This window comes from Schistocerca piceifrons, chromosome 3, assembly GCF_021461385.2.
Source record: "Schistocerca piceifrons isolate TAMUIC-IGC-003096 chromosome 3, iqSchPice1.1, whole genome shotgun sequence".
In the NCBI taxonomy this organism is placed as follows: domain Eukaryota; kingdom Metazoa; phylum Arthropoda; class Insecta; order Orthoptera; family Acrididae; genus Schistocerca; species Schistocerca piceifrons.
In genome coordinates, this window is record NC_060140.1 from 194,341,525 (window position 1) to 194,357,870 (window position 16,346).

Sequence of the window (16,346 nt, forward strand, 5' to 3'; positions counted from 1 at the left end):
GAGCTGCATCAAACCAGTCTCAGGACTGAAGACCACAAGAACAACAAGCAAGAAGTTACCCCAGAATATTATCCTGCAAGACATGAGTGAATGAAAATATGCAAAATTATTTTAACTAATTGACTTCTATATCCCCAAAGCTGGCAATTATTCTTATGGCAAGAATAGCAGAATCTAAACATTTTCGCTCATCTATTGTATAGCTTTTTCCAATTTAAATTTTTATCAGTATGCATAGCTAGGGACTAGGTAAGTAGGAGGAGGGATTTTTTTGACAATACATAACTGGGTAAACTGCATTTTTTCAAACTTTAAAGACCACACATTGTGCAAAGCCATTCACTAACTTTCACAAAAACATCATTTACTATGTCTTCTGTTTGTGTTTTTTTGCCTAGTTTCACAACAATGCTTTTACCATCTGCAAACAGAAATTGCTGCCTTCTGTTTCAAATAAAATGGCATATCACTAACATAAAGCACTGAGCTAATTATCAAAACCTGTGGGACTCCTATTGTTATTTCTCCCCTGCAAATGATGTGGCATACGCCTTTGCATTACTTGAACCACCTAGAGTAACTTTCTGCTTTCTGTTTCTTAAATGAGACCTAAACTATCCATTTGCTGAACTATGAATTCTATAAAAACCTTAACTTCTCTAATAGAATATTATGACTGACACAGTCAAAAGCCATTGTTAAGTCACAGAAGATCCCATTTGGTGATTTTTATCATTTAAAGATTTTGTTATGAGGCCAGTAAATGTATAAATGCCTGTATCAATAAATGTCTATTCTAAAATACAAATTATGATTGGCTAAGTATCCCATTACTTCATATATAGGTGACAATCCTAAAGAACATCACTTTCTCAAAAATTTTACAAAATGATGTTATGAATGACATGGGGGAAATAGTTACTGACAGCTGTTGAGTTACACTTTTTACACAGAGACCTTACAGTAGCAAACTTCAATCTTTTTGTGAAAATTCCATGAGTTAATCATGCTTTACATACTACAGGCCCAAAATTTTGTAGTGTCTTATTGAAGGTATTATCCAACTCATGTGAACTTGTAGCAATGGCAAGAACAGTCATCAAAAGTTAAAGATAATGAGACCAATCCCCATGCAAAAGAATGGGAGGTTTGGGTTCTTTGGAAAAAGAGAGAGTAGTATTCTCTGGTAAATGCAATGTGTTTGTATACGTCTCATGCTGTGTGAAGCAATATTCAATAAAGTTCTTATTGTTCACTAAACAATGTATATTCAACCATCATTAGATCTGATCCACTGAGATAACAATAACTACTAACTTTTACTTTTTAGAGTCATGATGATCTTCCTTATTTCAGATGGGGATGTGGGATTAATTTATATTGCAGTGAATGTCATCTGTGTTGCTCAATCAGTGTACTGCTTTCATTTAGCTTCTGAATTATTTTCATCAGTTCTCTCGCTTATTTTTCAAAAGTAATTACTAAAACTGAGTTACACATGATCTGTCTTTTACAGTACTCGCATCGTCTTTAACAGAAATAGTGTTACCTTCAATGGCTCCTTTCTCTGTTTCTCTTTTACCAGTATTCCATATGGATTTGGCTGTATTATGTGATCTGTCAGTTTTAGACAAAATGTGTGTACTCTTGTAATTTTTTTTACAAATTTTCTTAATATTTTGTAGTACTGCCTATAATAAGGAAGTATTTCTGGCTATGCAGTGCATGCCCTTTTTCATTGTGAAGAGATTCTGATGCCTGCACTTATTCCAGATCTCTTTAATGTCTTGTCATTATTTAATGTTATTATCTTTTTAGGAAAACTACTTTCAAAAACATAGAAAATTAATATGAAATATAAACATTACCCAAGTCAACATTTTAAAGATTTCTTTAAAGTATTGAGTATTTTTGTCATTGATTAAAGTGTTTTTGAACTGTACATGGAGTTAAGTTACGTAATGTGACTATGCTGCTTCATGATCTACCACTCTGGATAGGCATGTATCTCTTTAACTTCTACTTGTGAATGAATACATTATCTATAACATTGCTAATATCTTGAACAACTTCAGTAGGAAAATTTATGATTGATACCAAGTTATAAGTGGCTACAAGCACCTTTAGATCACTTTTCCTGTGAGATTCATGAAGAAATATACATTTAAATCACTCAAATTAATAATTCCTTCCTTCTGCTTGACAGACACAATAATTCATCAAAAATTCACAAAGATTTCCCAACTACCCTGTAGGGACTTGTACACTGTAACAATCAGAAATATTATAAGGGGTGTTCAAAAAGAAATGAGCTGGAGTCTAGAAAGCACAAACTGGTACAGGAGGGTAATATCATGGTGTGTGTAAGGAGGTGTGGTTCTGACTAGAGCATGGAAGTTCACAGCCTGTTGCTAGAGGGCACAGGTGCACGTCATGTGTCTATACAGAGCTAGCAGCAGCACGCATCAATCGTCCAACGCTGCAAGTCACATTGCAAACAGTGACATGTAGACATGAACAGAGAGGTGTTGTTCATGTCTGACAGCAGAAGGAGTAGGAGGAACAGACATTCATCGATGAATGTCACAAGTGTATGTCGAACACAGCGTGTCCCTTGCAAGGATCAAGGCATGGCACAAGCGCTTCAGGGAAGGACAGATGTTGTTAGCTGATATTGCACGGTCTGGAGCATCACACTGCATTACCTATGACATTGTTTTTGGCTACTATCCATACAATCTGGACCTCTTTCCCTGTGATTACTCCATTTTTGATCCCCTTAAAAAGGCTCTGAGGGGCAAACAATTCACCTTGGACGACAATGTCCAGCTGTACACGTGGAACTGGATAACATCTCAGTCCAAGGAATTTTATGAAACAGCCATTCACTGCCTTATGTCACAGTGGGACGTTTCTCAACAGCCAGGGTCAATACTTTTAACATACAGGTGCTGGTTTCTGTAATTATGCCTCTGGCTCATTTCATTTTGAATGCCCCTAATACATTTACCAATAGTAACTGACAAGCACATGTTTCTAAATCCTGATCTATACAGAATTTACTTATTTTTGTATTTATATCCATTTTTTATAAACCTGACAACTCCTCTTCTATCCTAACTGAATCCATATGAATATGCAGCTAACCATAACCACATACAGTAAGATTATTTATCCCTATGATTATATGGTGTCATGTGGAACTGGATAACATCTCAGTCCAAGGAATTTTATGAAACAGCCATTCACTGCCTTATGTCACAGTGGGACGTTTCTCAACAGCCAGGGTCAATACTTTTAACATACAGGTGCTGGTTTCTGTAATTATGCCTCTGGCTCATTTCATTTTGAATGCCCCTAATACATTTACCAATAGTAACTGACAAGCACATGTTTCTAAATCCTGATCTATACAGAATTTACTTATTTTTGTATTTATATCCATTTTTTATAAACCTGACAACTCCTCTTCTATCCTAACTGAATCCATATGAATATGCAGCTAACCATAACCACATACAGTAAGATTATTTATCCCTATGATTATATGGTGTCAGACAGACACTGTCTCTGCATTTCTGGAACATTGTAATACGTAGACCTCATTTACCAAATATTGTTAATCTATGTATTACACCACTTCATAGTACACTCCTGGCCATTAAAATTGCTACACCAAGAAGAAATGCAGATGATAAATGGGTATTCATTGGACAAATATACAGGGTGTTACAAAAAGGTATGGCCAAACTTTCAGAAAACATTCCTCACACACAAATAAAGAAAAGATGTTATGTGGACATGTGTCTGGAAACGCTTAATTTCCATGTTAGAGCTCATTTTAGTTTTGTCAGTATGTACTGTACTCCCTCGATTCACCGCCAGTTGGCCCAATTGAAGGAAGGTAATGTTGTCTTCGGTGCTTGTGTTGACATGTGACTCATTGCTCTACAGTACTAGCATCAAGCACATCAGTACGTAGCATCAACAGGTTATTGTTCATCACGAACTTGGTTTTGCAGTCAGTGCAATGTTTACAAATGCGGAGTTGGCAGATGCCCATTTGATGTATGGATTAGCACGGGGCAATAGTCGTGGCGCAGTACGTTTGTATCGAGACAGATTTCCAGAACGAAGGTGTCCTGACAGGAAGATGTTTGAAAGCACGGAACATTCCAGCCTATGAATCGTGACTGGGGAAGGCCTAGAATGATGAGGACATCTGCAATGGATGAGGCAATTCTTCGTGCAATTGACGATAACCCTAATGTCAGCGTCAGAGAAGTTGCTGCTGTACAAGGTAACGTTGACCACGTCACTGTATGGAGAGTGCTACGGGAGAACCAGTTGTTTCCGTACCATGTACAGTGTGTGCAGGCACTATCAGCAGCTGATTGGCCTCCATGGGTACACTTCTGCGAATGGTTCATCCAACAATGTGTCAATCCTAATTTCAGTGCAAATGTTCTCTTTACGGATGAGGCTTCATTCCAACTTGAACAAATTGTAAATTTTCACAATCAACATGTGTGGGCTGATGAGAATCCGCACACAATTATGCAATCATGTCATCAACACAGATTTTCTGTGAACGTTTGGGCAGGCATTGTTAGTGATGTCTTGATTGGGCCCCATGTTCTTCCACCTATGCTCAATGGAGCATGTTATCATGATTTCATATGGGATACTCTACCTGTGCTGCTAGAACATGTACCTTTACAAGTACAACACAACATGTGGTTCATGCATGATGGAGCTCCTACACATTTCAGTTGAAGTGTTCGTATCCTTCTCAACAACAGATTCGGTGACCAATGGATTGGTAGAGGTGGACCAATTCCATGGCCTCCATGCTCTCCTGACCTCAACCTTCTTGATTTTCATTTATGGGGGCATTTGAAAGCTCTTGTCTATGCAACCCCGGTACCAAATGAAGAGACTGTGCTCGTATTGTGGATGCCTGTGGTACAATACGCCATTCTCCAGGGTTACATCAGCGCATCAGGGATTCCATGCGACGGAGGGTGGATGCATGTATCCTCGCTAACGGAGGACATTTTCAACATTTCCTGTAACAAAGTGTTTGAAGCCACACTGATACATTCTGTTGGTGTGTGTTTCCATTCCATGATTAATGTGATTTGAAGAGAAGTAATAAAATGAGCTCTAACATGGAAAGTAAGCATTTCCGGACACATGTCCCCATAACATATTTTCTTTCTTTGTGTGTGAGGAATGTTTCCTGAAAGTTTGGCTGTACCTTTTTGTAACATCCTGTATTATACTAGAACTGACATGTGATTACGTTTTCACGCAATTTGGGTGCATAGATCCTGAGAAATCAGGACCCAGAACAACCACCTCTGGCCGTAATAACGGCCTTGATACACCTGGGCATTGAGTCACACAGAGCTTGGATGGCATCTACAGGTACAGCTGCCCATGCAGCTTCAACACAATACCACATTTCATCAAGAGTAGTGACTGGCATATTGTGATGTGCCAGTTACGCTGCCACCATTGATCAGATGTTTTCAATTGGTGAGAGATGTGGAGAATATGCTGGCCAGGGCAGCAGTCGAACATTTTCTGAATCTAGAAAGGCCTGTACATGACCTGCAACATGTGGTCGCACATTATCCTGCTGAAATGTAGGGTTTCGCAGGGATCGAATGAAGGCTAGATCCACGGATCATAACACATCTGAAATGTAACGCCACTGTTCAAAGTGCCATCAATGCGAACAAGAGGTGACCGAGACGTGTAACCAATGGCACCCCATACCATCACACTGGGTATTACAGCAGTAAGGCGATGATGAATACACGCTTCCAATGTGCATTCACTGCGATGTCGCCAAACACAGATGTGACCATAATGATGCTGTAAACAGAACCTGGGTTCATCCGAAAAAACGACATTTTGCCATTTGTGCACCCAACTTCATCGTTGAGTACACCACTGCAGGCGCTCCTGTCTGTGATGCAGCGTCAAGGGTACCCACAGCCATGGTCTCCGAGCTGATAGTCCATGCTGCTGCAAATGTCGTCAAACTGTTCGTGCAGATGGTTGTTGTCTTGTAAACGTCCCCATCTGTTGACACAGGGATCGAGATGTGGCTGCATGATCTGTTACAGCCATGTGGATAAGATGCCTGTCATCTCGACTGCTTGTGATACGAGGCCATTGGGATCCGGCACGACGTTCTCTATTACCCTCCTGAACCCAACGATTCCATATTCTGCTAACAGTTATTGGATCTCGACCAACTCAAGCAGCAATGTCACGATACGGTAAACAGCAATCATGATAGGCTATAATCTGACCTTTATCAAAGTTGGAAACATGATGGTATGCATTTATCCTCCTTACACGAGGCATCACAACAATGTTTCACCAGGCGACGCCAGTCAACTGCTGTTTGAGTATGAGAAATCGGTTGGAATCTTTCCTCATGTCAGCATGTTGTAGGTGTCACTACCAGCGCCAACCTTGGGTGAATGCTCTGAAAAACTAATCATTTGCATATCACAACATCTTCTTCCTGTCAGTTAAATTTCGCATCTGTTGCATGTCATCTTCATGGTGTAGCAATTTTAATGGCCAGTAGTGAATACTTTGCTTTGATTGTGTTTACCACGTAGTCTCACTTAATAACTACTGCTTCATACATATGACTGATGAAGTACATCAATTTTTATTATTATGTACTTTTATTATGTTGATCATGTAGTCACAATGATTACTGAAATCGTAAATTAATAATATTTACCCTTTGTCCTATATCACATGTATGAACAATTCGCTAAAAATGATTTCCTAGACCAAATAAATAAATAAAATAAATGACATCAACATCTGTCCAACTACTAAGAGTTAGAGAGTTGTACTGCATACTTATCATCTCTTGCTACATGGTCATCACAGCTGTTATTACTAGGTGGATATCTGCCACTTCTGGTAAAGATTTATACCATTGTAGCTTCCCTACATTTTTAAACATCTACTGTTCATTTAATTCAGTTCAAAAATTTCAATTAATGCCAAGATTGAGAAAAAGCAAAATGTCGTACAGCTAGCACTGACATCCCATGTTGATTGCCAAAATAATTATCAGTTGATACTGAATACAAATTTTGCCACCAATAGCAACAAAATGCATTTCAGATGTTGCTGGATCTTTTATTATTGTTTCAAAGGATTGCTTGCCCAGTGCCAAAGTCATAATATAAAGACCGGTACCACATAAAGGTAATACTTCACTACATGGATATTTTCATTTGGACGGAGAAGCATATCAACAGCTAAATCAAACTTATTAACCACTATCATTCATTTAAAATTAGAAGACATATCCCCATGAAGTTTTTGGTAAGTTCTGCTTCTGGTCTAATTAAATATATTACTTTTTTTCAAATCACTGGACTGCACTCAGTTTGCATTGTCCAGTTTCCTAATACAGAACAACAACTCAAACAATACTTTCTGATACCTTCCATACAACCATTTAATACACTTTATGTTTGTAGCAGCTGAATGATAAGTAACTATTAGTGCCATTTCTAACAGCTGCTTTGGTCTGTTAAAGCACATCTTGACTCATTTCACATACCTGAAAGTTCTCCAGTATGGTGGTGTATACAGAATACAACGAGTGGATAACTGGATAATGAATGAAAGAAGGATGGAAGGTGTTGTGGACTGGCAAGACAGCCAATCCACAGTGACGGGTAATCGAAAGGCACGCGCTTAAACTCACGCAGGCTGGCGTGAGGTCTGAAACAGGATACGTAATGAATGCTATAAAGAACTGTACGTAGCTGCTGGAATACTTAACTTTAATCCACAATTGGTGAACATTGATCTTGTTACTGTACATGCTTCATTAGATACATAGCAAAGGATAAATGGCGCCTTGCTAGGTCGTAGCAATTGACTTAGCTGAAGGCTATGCTAACTATCGTCTCGGCAATTGAGAGCGTAATTCTCAGTGAACCATGGCTAGCAACGTCGGCTGTACAACTGGGCGAGTGCTAGTAAGTCTCTCTAGACCTGCCGTGTGGTGGCACTCGGTCTGCAATTACTGACAGTGGCAACACGCGGGTCCGTTGTATACTAGCGGACCGCGGCCGATTTAAAGCTACCACCTAGCAAGTGTGGTGTCTGGCAGTGACACCACAGAAGGAGTTATGTTACACATCCTTTAGTGCTGACTTGCTAATGTCCAGAAATATTTTTACTGAAGGCAATTCTTTATTCCATGTTACCATCAGGGGAGTCCAAAATATAACGTCATTTTGCACATTCTCGCTGTGCGTATTGATATCCATCTTCTATGAAAGGTCAACAGGCTTCCTTAACATCTTGTGGCAGGGTTATGAGAGTACTAGTCAAAACAAGTTGTTTTTGTGCATTTTGTGATCACTTTAAATGAGTTGTGTGGTACAAAGTCCCACAGATTGTGAGGCTAGAGGTGTATTCAATGTTTGAAAGCTCAGGAGTTGAATCCTGCTGAAATTTGTTATTAACAGTTTGGCAACCAAGTGTTCAAACAACTGCACCGGAATATAGTCTCAACACAAGAGCGACCAAAGCTTGAAAAATGGACTCATTTCATATGAGAAAAATGTACAGACATCTAGCTTCTTGACAGCTGCTGCCTTCTGTTGTCAGTTTCCAGAATCACTTTGAAAGAAACAGTAGTGAACAGGAGAGCTGTTGTGGTGACTAAGTGACTCAATGTGTGCTTGTGGTGTCATGGTTTCGTGCATGTACTTACTAAGTTTTACAGTTTGCTGTGATCTGCTACAAATGTGTCATATTTCTTGAGTGAGCAAAGAATTTTGGAAACTCAAGAGGAAGAATTCAATGATTCTGGATTGGAGGAAAAATATCTCAGTGGAATCACACTATAGAAAATTCTATTCAGGTAAGCTGCAGTCTGCTATAATTTTTCAGTCTAATATTATCATTAAGTATACTGCTGTATGACTTTAAGTAGTGTTCCTCTCCTAACAACATCTGATTTTGAACATGAGTCTATTTTCTAGACTGATGTGTCTAATTCAAGCCATGTTACTTAGTTGTAGAATGGTATCCTATGATCAGAGAACATTATCACCTGCTAAAATTAAATATTCAGTTTATGTGCTGGAGACCTTGGCTGTCTTGTTTGGCCATGAGAAATTTAAATTCTATCTTGAAAACAAATAATTGAAGACTTTGACCTGGGTATTGGCCATGCCCCATAAAATGGATTTGATTTCCCACTGGGCTGCCAGGGTTTTTGCTTCTCTGTGTCCAAGTTATGCATATTAGGGTTACTGACAACAAAGTTGTGGATATTCTTGATTGTATGCTTCAGTGTGAGCCACAAATAATTGAAAGCTTGCATATGAGCCAGGAATGTGCGTGTTTCTACAGCCTTGAGTGAGATACCATACTTGGGTGGTGATTTGAGGGAAAAGCAGGTTCTAAATAATTAATTAAGCAAAATCAAACAGCAACTCAATGAAGATCAACAGGTTTCAAGAAATTCGGTTAACAAAGATCTTTTTGCTGCCATACTCATTAAGATGACAAATTGAAGATTTGTAAGACCCCAAATGTCCCCATACAGCGATTAGGAGAAACACTTAAAAACAGCTGGAATCCGTTCCTTACAATATGTATGGGGACATTTGAGGTCTTACAAAACCATCATGAAAATTAAGACACATCTAACTTGTGTGTGTCTGAACTCTGATGTAAGAAAATTTGTTGGTCAATGTCAGAACTGTAGAGTATCCACCAGGACTTCTTATATTACAGCTTGGAATGGACAGTGTCTTGAAAAGATGTAAAGTTAAGATAAATAAAACTCAAAAAGGGGTAAATGTGTGTAGTCAAATCATGCAGGTGATGTGAGAGAATAAAATTAGAAAATGTCACACTGAAAATAATAGATGAGTTTTAACAGTAAAATATGTGATGATGGCAGAAGTAAAGAGGATATAAATTACAAATTGGCAATAATAAAAAGAGAAATATGTTAACATCTTGTATAGTTTTACATATTAGGAGGTCCATTGTTAAAGCATTTACCTGGAGTATGGAACTGAAACTTGAACAATAAAAAGAAAAGAAGAGAACAGAAGCTTTTGAAATGTATTGTTACAGAAGAATGTTGAATATCAGATAGGGAGGACAAATGACCGATGAAGTAGTAGGAATCTGCTGAATTTAGTCAGAGAAAAAATATCTAACAGGCACAATTTTATCAAACAGTAAGTTGCAGTAGTTATTCAGAAATGAAGAGATCTACACAGGGTTGATTAATGTGGAGGGCTGCAAAAAGCAGATTTTTAACTGTAGGCAGCAGTAGCAACAACTATAAAATTATAAATAATGGCATCCAAATTATTAGTTTTGGTAATGTTAGCAGTTCCTCAGTAATAAGACACTTGTCCCAGCATGTTCAATCACCAGGGAGCCATCTGAAATAGGGATGAGAGTAGCACAATAAATGGTAATATATTTACTGACACTCAGAAGTATGAGTCTGGGACTGATAAGGAAACACTACAGGTTATTATTCATAAAACAGTAAAATTTATGCTGAGTATTGTGCTTGTTTAGAACTAATTATCAAACAGACATGATGTTTAAGTCCATTCCCTTGTTGTAAATACTGATAAAGAAGGATATATATTGGTATGATCATTTCTCCCTAGCTTCTGAATGAAACCAACATTCACTGTCCTTCACCTCTCTACATGACAACCAACATTCCTATCAACCAGGTGAATCATGTGAAACAGGACTTCACCAATTTGTTGGGATGATGGAAAATTTTATACACTTTCAGAGAAAATTGCTCTCTGCCTCTTTCCATTTATTGAGGGTATGTTTAGTAATACAACCTTTGAATCCATGGTTAGAGCTGCAAATTGCATGGCATGAAGACCAACGTGTGCTGGTGGATTGAGACCATGCTGTGAACACAAAAGGAGAAAGCACTATACACCATAAAGAATGAGAAAATGGTGATCAACATCACAGAGAGTGTCTGCTAGGAGGGGTTTCATCACTACTAATGTGGAACCTAGTGGTGAATTAACTCACCAAAGAGTTGAATGCTAGAGGTTCCTTTGCCAAGGATACACAGACAATTTAGTCATAGTAATACTTGATAAATCTGCAAGTATCTTACCATTAGAACAGTGGCACAATTTACTCTGGATGTTGTATAGAAATGGTGCAGGAAACAAGATCTAATGGTCACTCCCAACAAAATTATCCTACTGTCATTCACAAGAAAGTATATCCAAGAAATATAGGAATGGTCAGGGAAATGCTGGCTGACTATATGGTAACTTCCAGCTGCTTCAGTAAAGCTTTCAAAATAACAATTGTAAGTAGGGAGCAGTGGAAGAATGAACCACAATACCATCTAGGAAACACAGTATGGTTTACTGATGAGTTAAAAACAGATGAAAATGATGGGGCCAGGATATAAGCGGTACAGTCTAGACTAGGGAGTACTATCTCTCCTGGGAAGTATTCCAGGCGGAGTAATTGAGGGTGAATGGCAAGAATCTTGATAGCTACTACACGGATCATGGCATCTGTATTCATTCAGGCAGCCAAGCAGCTCTGAAATCTCTATCAGACCCTGTAATGAGATCAAACATCATTGTACAATGCCATGAAGCCCTTTTCTGGCTAGGGGAAGCCAAGAGGGTAAATGTGCTGTGGGTACCTGGTCACTCAGTAATTAGTGGCAATGAACAAGGTGGTAGGCTGTCCAGGAAAGGAGCTGGCTATGGGAATTTCAGGAAACATTTGCACTTAAAGAAGCCCCCTATGAATAGCTATGAGCTGAGTGCACCACACTTAATCTTCCCATGTGAAGAGACAGAATATTAAGGTCATTAATTCCTGAAGAAGTTGTATCTATTTCTTGAAGCACACTACTGTCTGGCTTTACTAGAATGACATGGAGAGAAACCACAAAATGTAGTCAGAATTGGTGTGGGAAACAGCTGGTTAAGACCACCATTCTTTCATCTCCTTTCGTAAATCAAATAAAATCAAAGTTTACTCTAGAAGTTATAATTTTGTACATGGTTCATGAATGGCAGAGGTTTGACACTGAAGCATGTTCCTGCCTGGGTGCATGGCTGCCATTAAACAGTGACCAACAATCTAATGGACCAAATAGTTGTAATATACAACCTCTGACAATAAAGTTCAGTGAATGAAGTCAGAATGGTCGATCAGGAAACACTGGCGATTAACAATGCTGCACCTGCGTAGTGGCCAGTATTGACAACCAGCCTCCACCGTAATTCACTTGAGCAACGTGTGTGTTCCATGTTATACCTGTTGGACAAAGTGCTTGTTTAGTGCAGTGATTCTGAACTGGGAACAGGACAGTGAGCGAGCAAATGATCAATTTAAAGTTTTGTTTTAAGCTTGGCAAGAAACCAAAAGAAACACATGCATCGGTGGTACGTGTTTATGGGGATCAAGCACTGTCCATGAAATGTGTGTATGTGTGGTTTGCCCATTTCCAGGAGGCCAGGAAAATGTTTCTGACAATCCCCTTAACAGGCTACTGGTGACCAACATCTGTGACCAAAACACTGAGAAAGTGAGGACATTAATCACGAATGACCGTCGATTAACAATGCTCATGATAGTGGATGAACTGCAGATGAACTGTGAATCTGTGTGCCAAATCCTTACCCATGAGTTGTCATCTTGTGCCACATTGCTTGACTGACAGATAGACGCAATCATGTTTATAGGCTTCACAGGATCTTGTCAAAATAGTGGCTGTGACACCCAATTTCTTGAACCATATTTTCACTAACAATGAAACCTGGCTTCTCCACTACAAACCTCCCCCCCCCCCCCCAAAGCATGGAATGGCGTTCTCTGATGTCTCCTCATTAGAGGAAGGTCATAGCTGAAAAGTCACACATCAAAATTATGCTCATCTCCTTTTTTGATAGTCAAGGCATTATCCATAAGGAATTTCTACCTGAGAGAATGGCATTGAATGCTGCATGGTATGTTAAAATCTTTGACCCATTTCATGCATCATCTATGCTGGATATGACCCCAGTACACACAACAAGGTTCCTGGCTTTTTGTTCACGACAACGCTCACCCACACATGGCCATTAATGTCAAAGAGCTCATGGCAAAAAAGGGGGTGGTGCAACTTGAACATCCACCCTACTCACCAGATCTCAATCCTCCAGACTTCTTACTATTCCCTCAACTCAAACTCGCTTTGAAAGGAAAGAGATTTGATGATATTCCTGACACACAACAAAATGTGATGCGGTGTTTGAACACCATCCCAAAGAAAGACTTGGTGCAAAGTTTCCAGGACATTTATTGTAGAGCTTAACAGTGCATAGTTATGAGAAGTGAATAATTTCAAGGACAGTAAGGTTACTGTAGTTCATAGTTCATGTACATTAATGTTACAGGACTATTCACCAAACTTTGTTGTCAGAGGTTGTATGCAGCTCCACACAATATGTTTGACTTGAATGCTTGCTTCACAAATCACATAATTTACAACCATTTCCAAACAATAACTTCTCTGAAATGTGCAAGTGGAAACTTTTTCTTAAACAAATTCTCTCTCACTTTTTAATACCACATGGTATGCACTTACAGCCATAGAGTACCACTTGTTCATTTGTATGTGAACATGTTTGAGACTTGGCCTCTTATTATCCTTCTTCTTCCAACCCTCCTGATGTCAATCTCTGCTAATCCATATCATTTATGCCCCTCTATTCCCAATCCTGATTTCATCCTATTCAACTCTAAGCCCCAGGGCCAGCTCTACAGCCTCTCCTTACTCAACCATATTTTCTATTCTTGTTTCTCTGTGTCAATACAGATTCCACTTCCATTTTTTTACTGTTTCTGATAACAAGTTTCTTGGATATAACCCTTCTCCTCTCCCCATCTGCACACATACCAGCCATCTCCTGTATGCACACCTAAACATTCATACCTGTATGATATTCAACAGAATCTGCTCCTTTTGTTCATCTATCACCATTTTATATCTCTTTTCAGTCACCACCATTCAACAGAAGTGAGTTTTCTGTCTGGCCCAAATGGGATGCATATCTGAGACAGTGAGTGTGTGGGTATGCAACTAACACTAACTTTCATACAGTTTTTTTATGTGATGAGCATATTTTCAGGTATAACAAATTTTGAATTTAAGGCACATTACAGTATCTGGCATTGGAGGAAGCAAAGGATCTTCCATGCAAAATGGAAATGAAGTGCAACTGTATATGTATATTAAATGAACTGATATTGTGGCAAAAAAGCAAAATGTTCCAACTGAACAACTATAAATAATAATATTTTTGTAGAGAAAAACTGAAACAGCTTAACAGGTGTGTGTGTGTGTGTGTGTGTGTGTGTGTGTGTGTGTGTGTGTGTTGGAGAGAGAAAAATATAACTATTCATTTCAGCAACAGCAACAAGACAAATAACAATGTTCATTATTAATAGCCCTGTCCCATTTCGGTATGCTCCTAATTGTTATTCTTTGACACTTGTTAGAGCAATCATCTAATTATTAAAAGAAGCAATCAAACTGCCATACTGTACTTAATACAACTGAGGAAGCTGCAGCGTCTTTCATAACAGAATCTTTCCTGTTAATTTTATTGCATCCAGTTATGGCTTGAATATGCATAAATAAACTATAGACACTGAGTGATAGTGACCATTTATACAAGCTACTAATATGTGTCTGAAAATTCTGTTATACAAAGTCTTAAATTGTACCAAATTGCTGAAGATTCTCCTTAGTAATGGGGTCTACACAATATGATGAATGAATAACCAAATGAATGAGTTTTTTATTTTGCTGATATAATTTGTGAAGAAGTAAAAACATAGGTTTCTTTTCATCGATACTCGTTAGTTTGGGCATATTTGGAATAATCACCCACAGTGTTATAATTTTTTTTTTTTTAGGTTTGCTGATTCTACTATAGAATTTTTCTTTTTGTTATGTGAAATATATCTTACAGATTGTCACTGAAATGACTGAAACAAAACTGGAATTATATGAAATTTCAATTATCTATACGTAAAATATTTGTGGATTTCGTACATACCTTCTTGAGTAATCATGACTGAGGCACTACCTTCTATTCTTTCACCAAGTATAAGAGCTGCACATATCCACTGTCCAATATCTTGTTGTCCAAGTTTGTGGATTTTCAAACCACAGTCTCCATATTGTAGACCAGCACCATTGTAACTATAATGTTCATAAATAGATTCATCAGTCAATCTGAAGCCTTTCCCATCAGGCCTAACAAAGCGGCAGTACTTCAAGCTATGTCCAGTAGGTACTGAGTGACAAATGAAAGATGCTGAATTACCACTTAGTGTGACTGCTTTATCAGCATACAGTCTTGATCCTGTAAATTGAATGAAGACAGATATTGAACGATGTGGATACATAGTTCCAGTGCCCAGCACATGTATTAAATTTTCATTATGACACCTGTTCACCTGCATCTCCCAATTGTTTCAGTGATTAAAGTTCAAACTCAATTTGCTAACATATCCATTCATATGATAATATACAATATATTTACTAAAATTCTTTCAACCATCTTAAAACTAGTGTACAAAGCAAAACTTATGTGTACATATTTCATATTTGTAATTTATCCCTTCAGACTTTGCATTGTATTTTGGTTTTGTGTAAATAATTCTCACTTTGGACTATTTTTCAGGGAGCTTCCTTTTATTTGGTACTTTAATCTAGCAGTAGGCTAAACTATTTAATGTCTTACAGGAATTTGTTGATATGGGGTGGCCCACTGTTTATCCAAATAAATTTCACATTCATCATAAGTTGTGACATTAATGTGAAAGACAAAATTAATTTAATGTCCGAATCAATGTTCAATTATTGAAATCATGAGGTGGACTGTTAGTGGTGAACACTAACAAAATAATTTATAATATTAAAAAAAATGAAAAGTAATACAGTAAATTCACAATTCAGTAATATTAATACTATATTGTCTCAAAAATATCAATTATTAAGAAAAAAACTGTATGCTAAATGTCCTACAGTTTAGTAACTAATGTAAAATTTGTGTCAAATAGCAAAAGTAATTACATTTTATTGAAACAATAGTGCATCATAATAAGCTGATTGATAGACAATAATGGAAATTCCAGGACAGAGCAATATTTTCTACTATAGTTAAGAAATTATTATTAGCATTTGTTACCTGTGAATCATGAGCTTTATGTATAAGTCAGTAGTAATGTTATCTTGTTCTTTGGCT

At 37.9% G+C, this 16,346-nt stretch overlaps 1 protein-coding gene across 1 annotated transcript in view; it reads right to left on the minus strand.

The window, feature by feature from the left end:
- LOC124788510 overlaps positions 1 to 16,346 on the minus strand; it is a 212,138-nt gene that overhangs the window by 27,556 nt on the left and 168,236 nt on the right. The window contains exon 12 of the mRNA XM_047255778.1: positions 15,153 to 15,461. Coding sequence (XP_047111734.1) covers positions 15,153 to 15,461 — 309 coding nt within the window. The remainder of the gene's footprint in view (positions 1 to 15,152; positions 15,462 to 16,346) is intronic.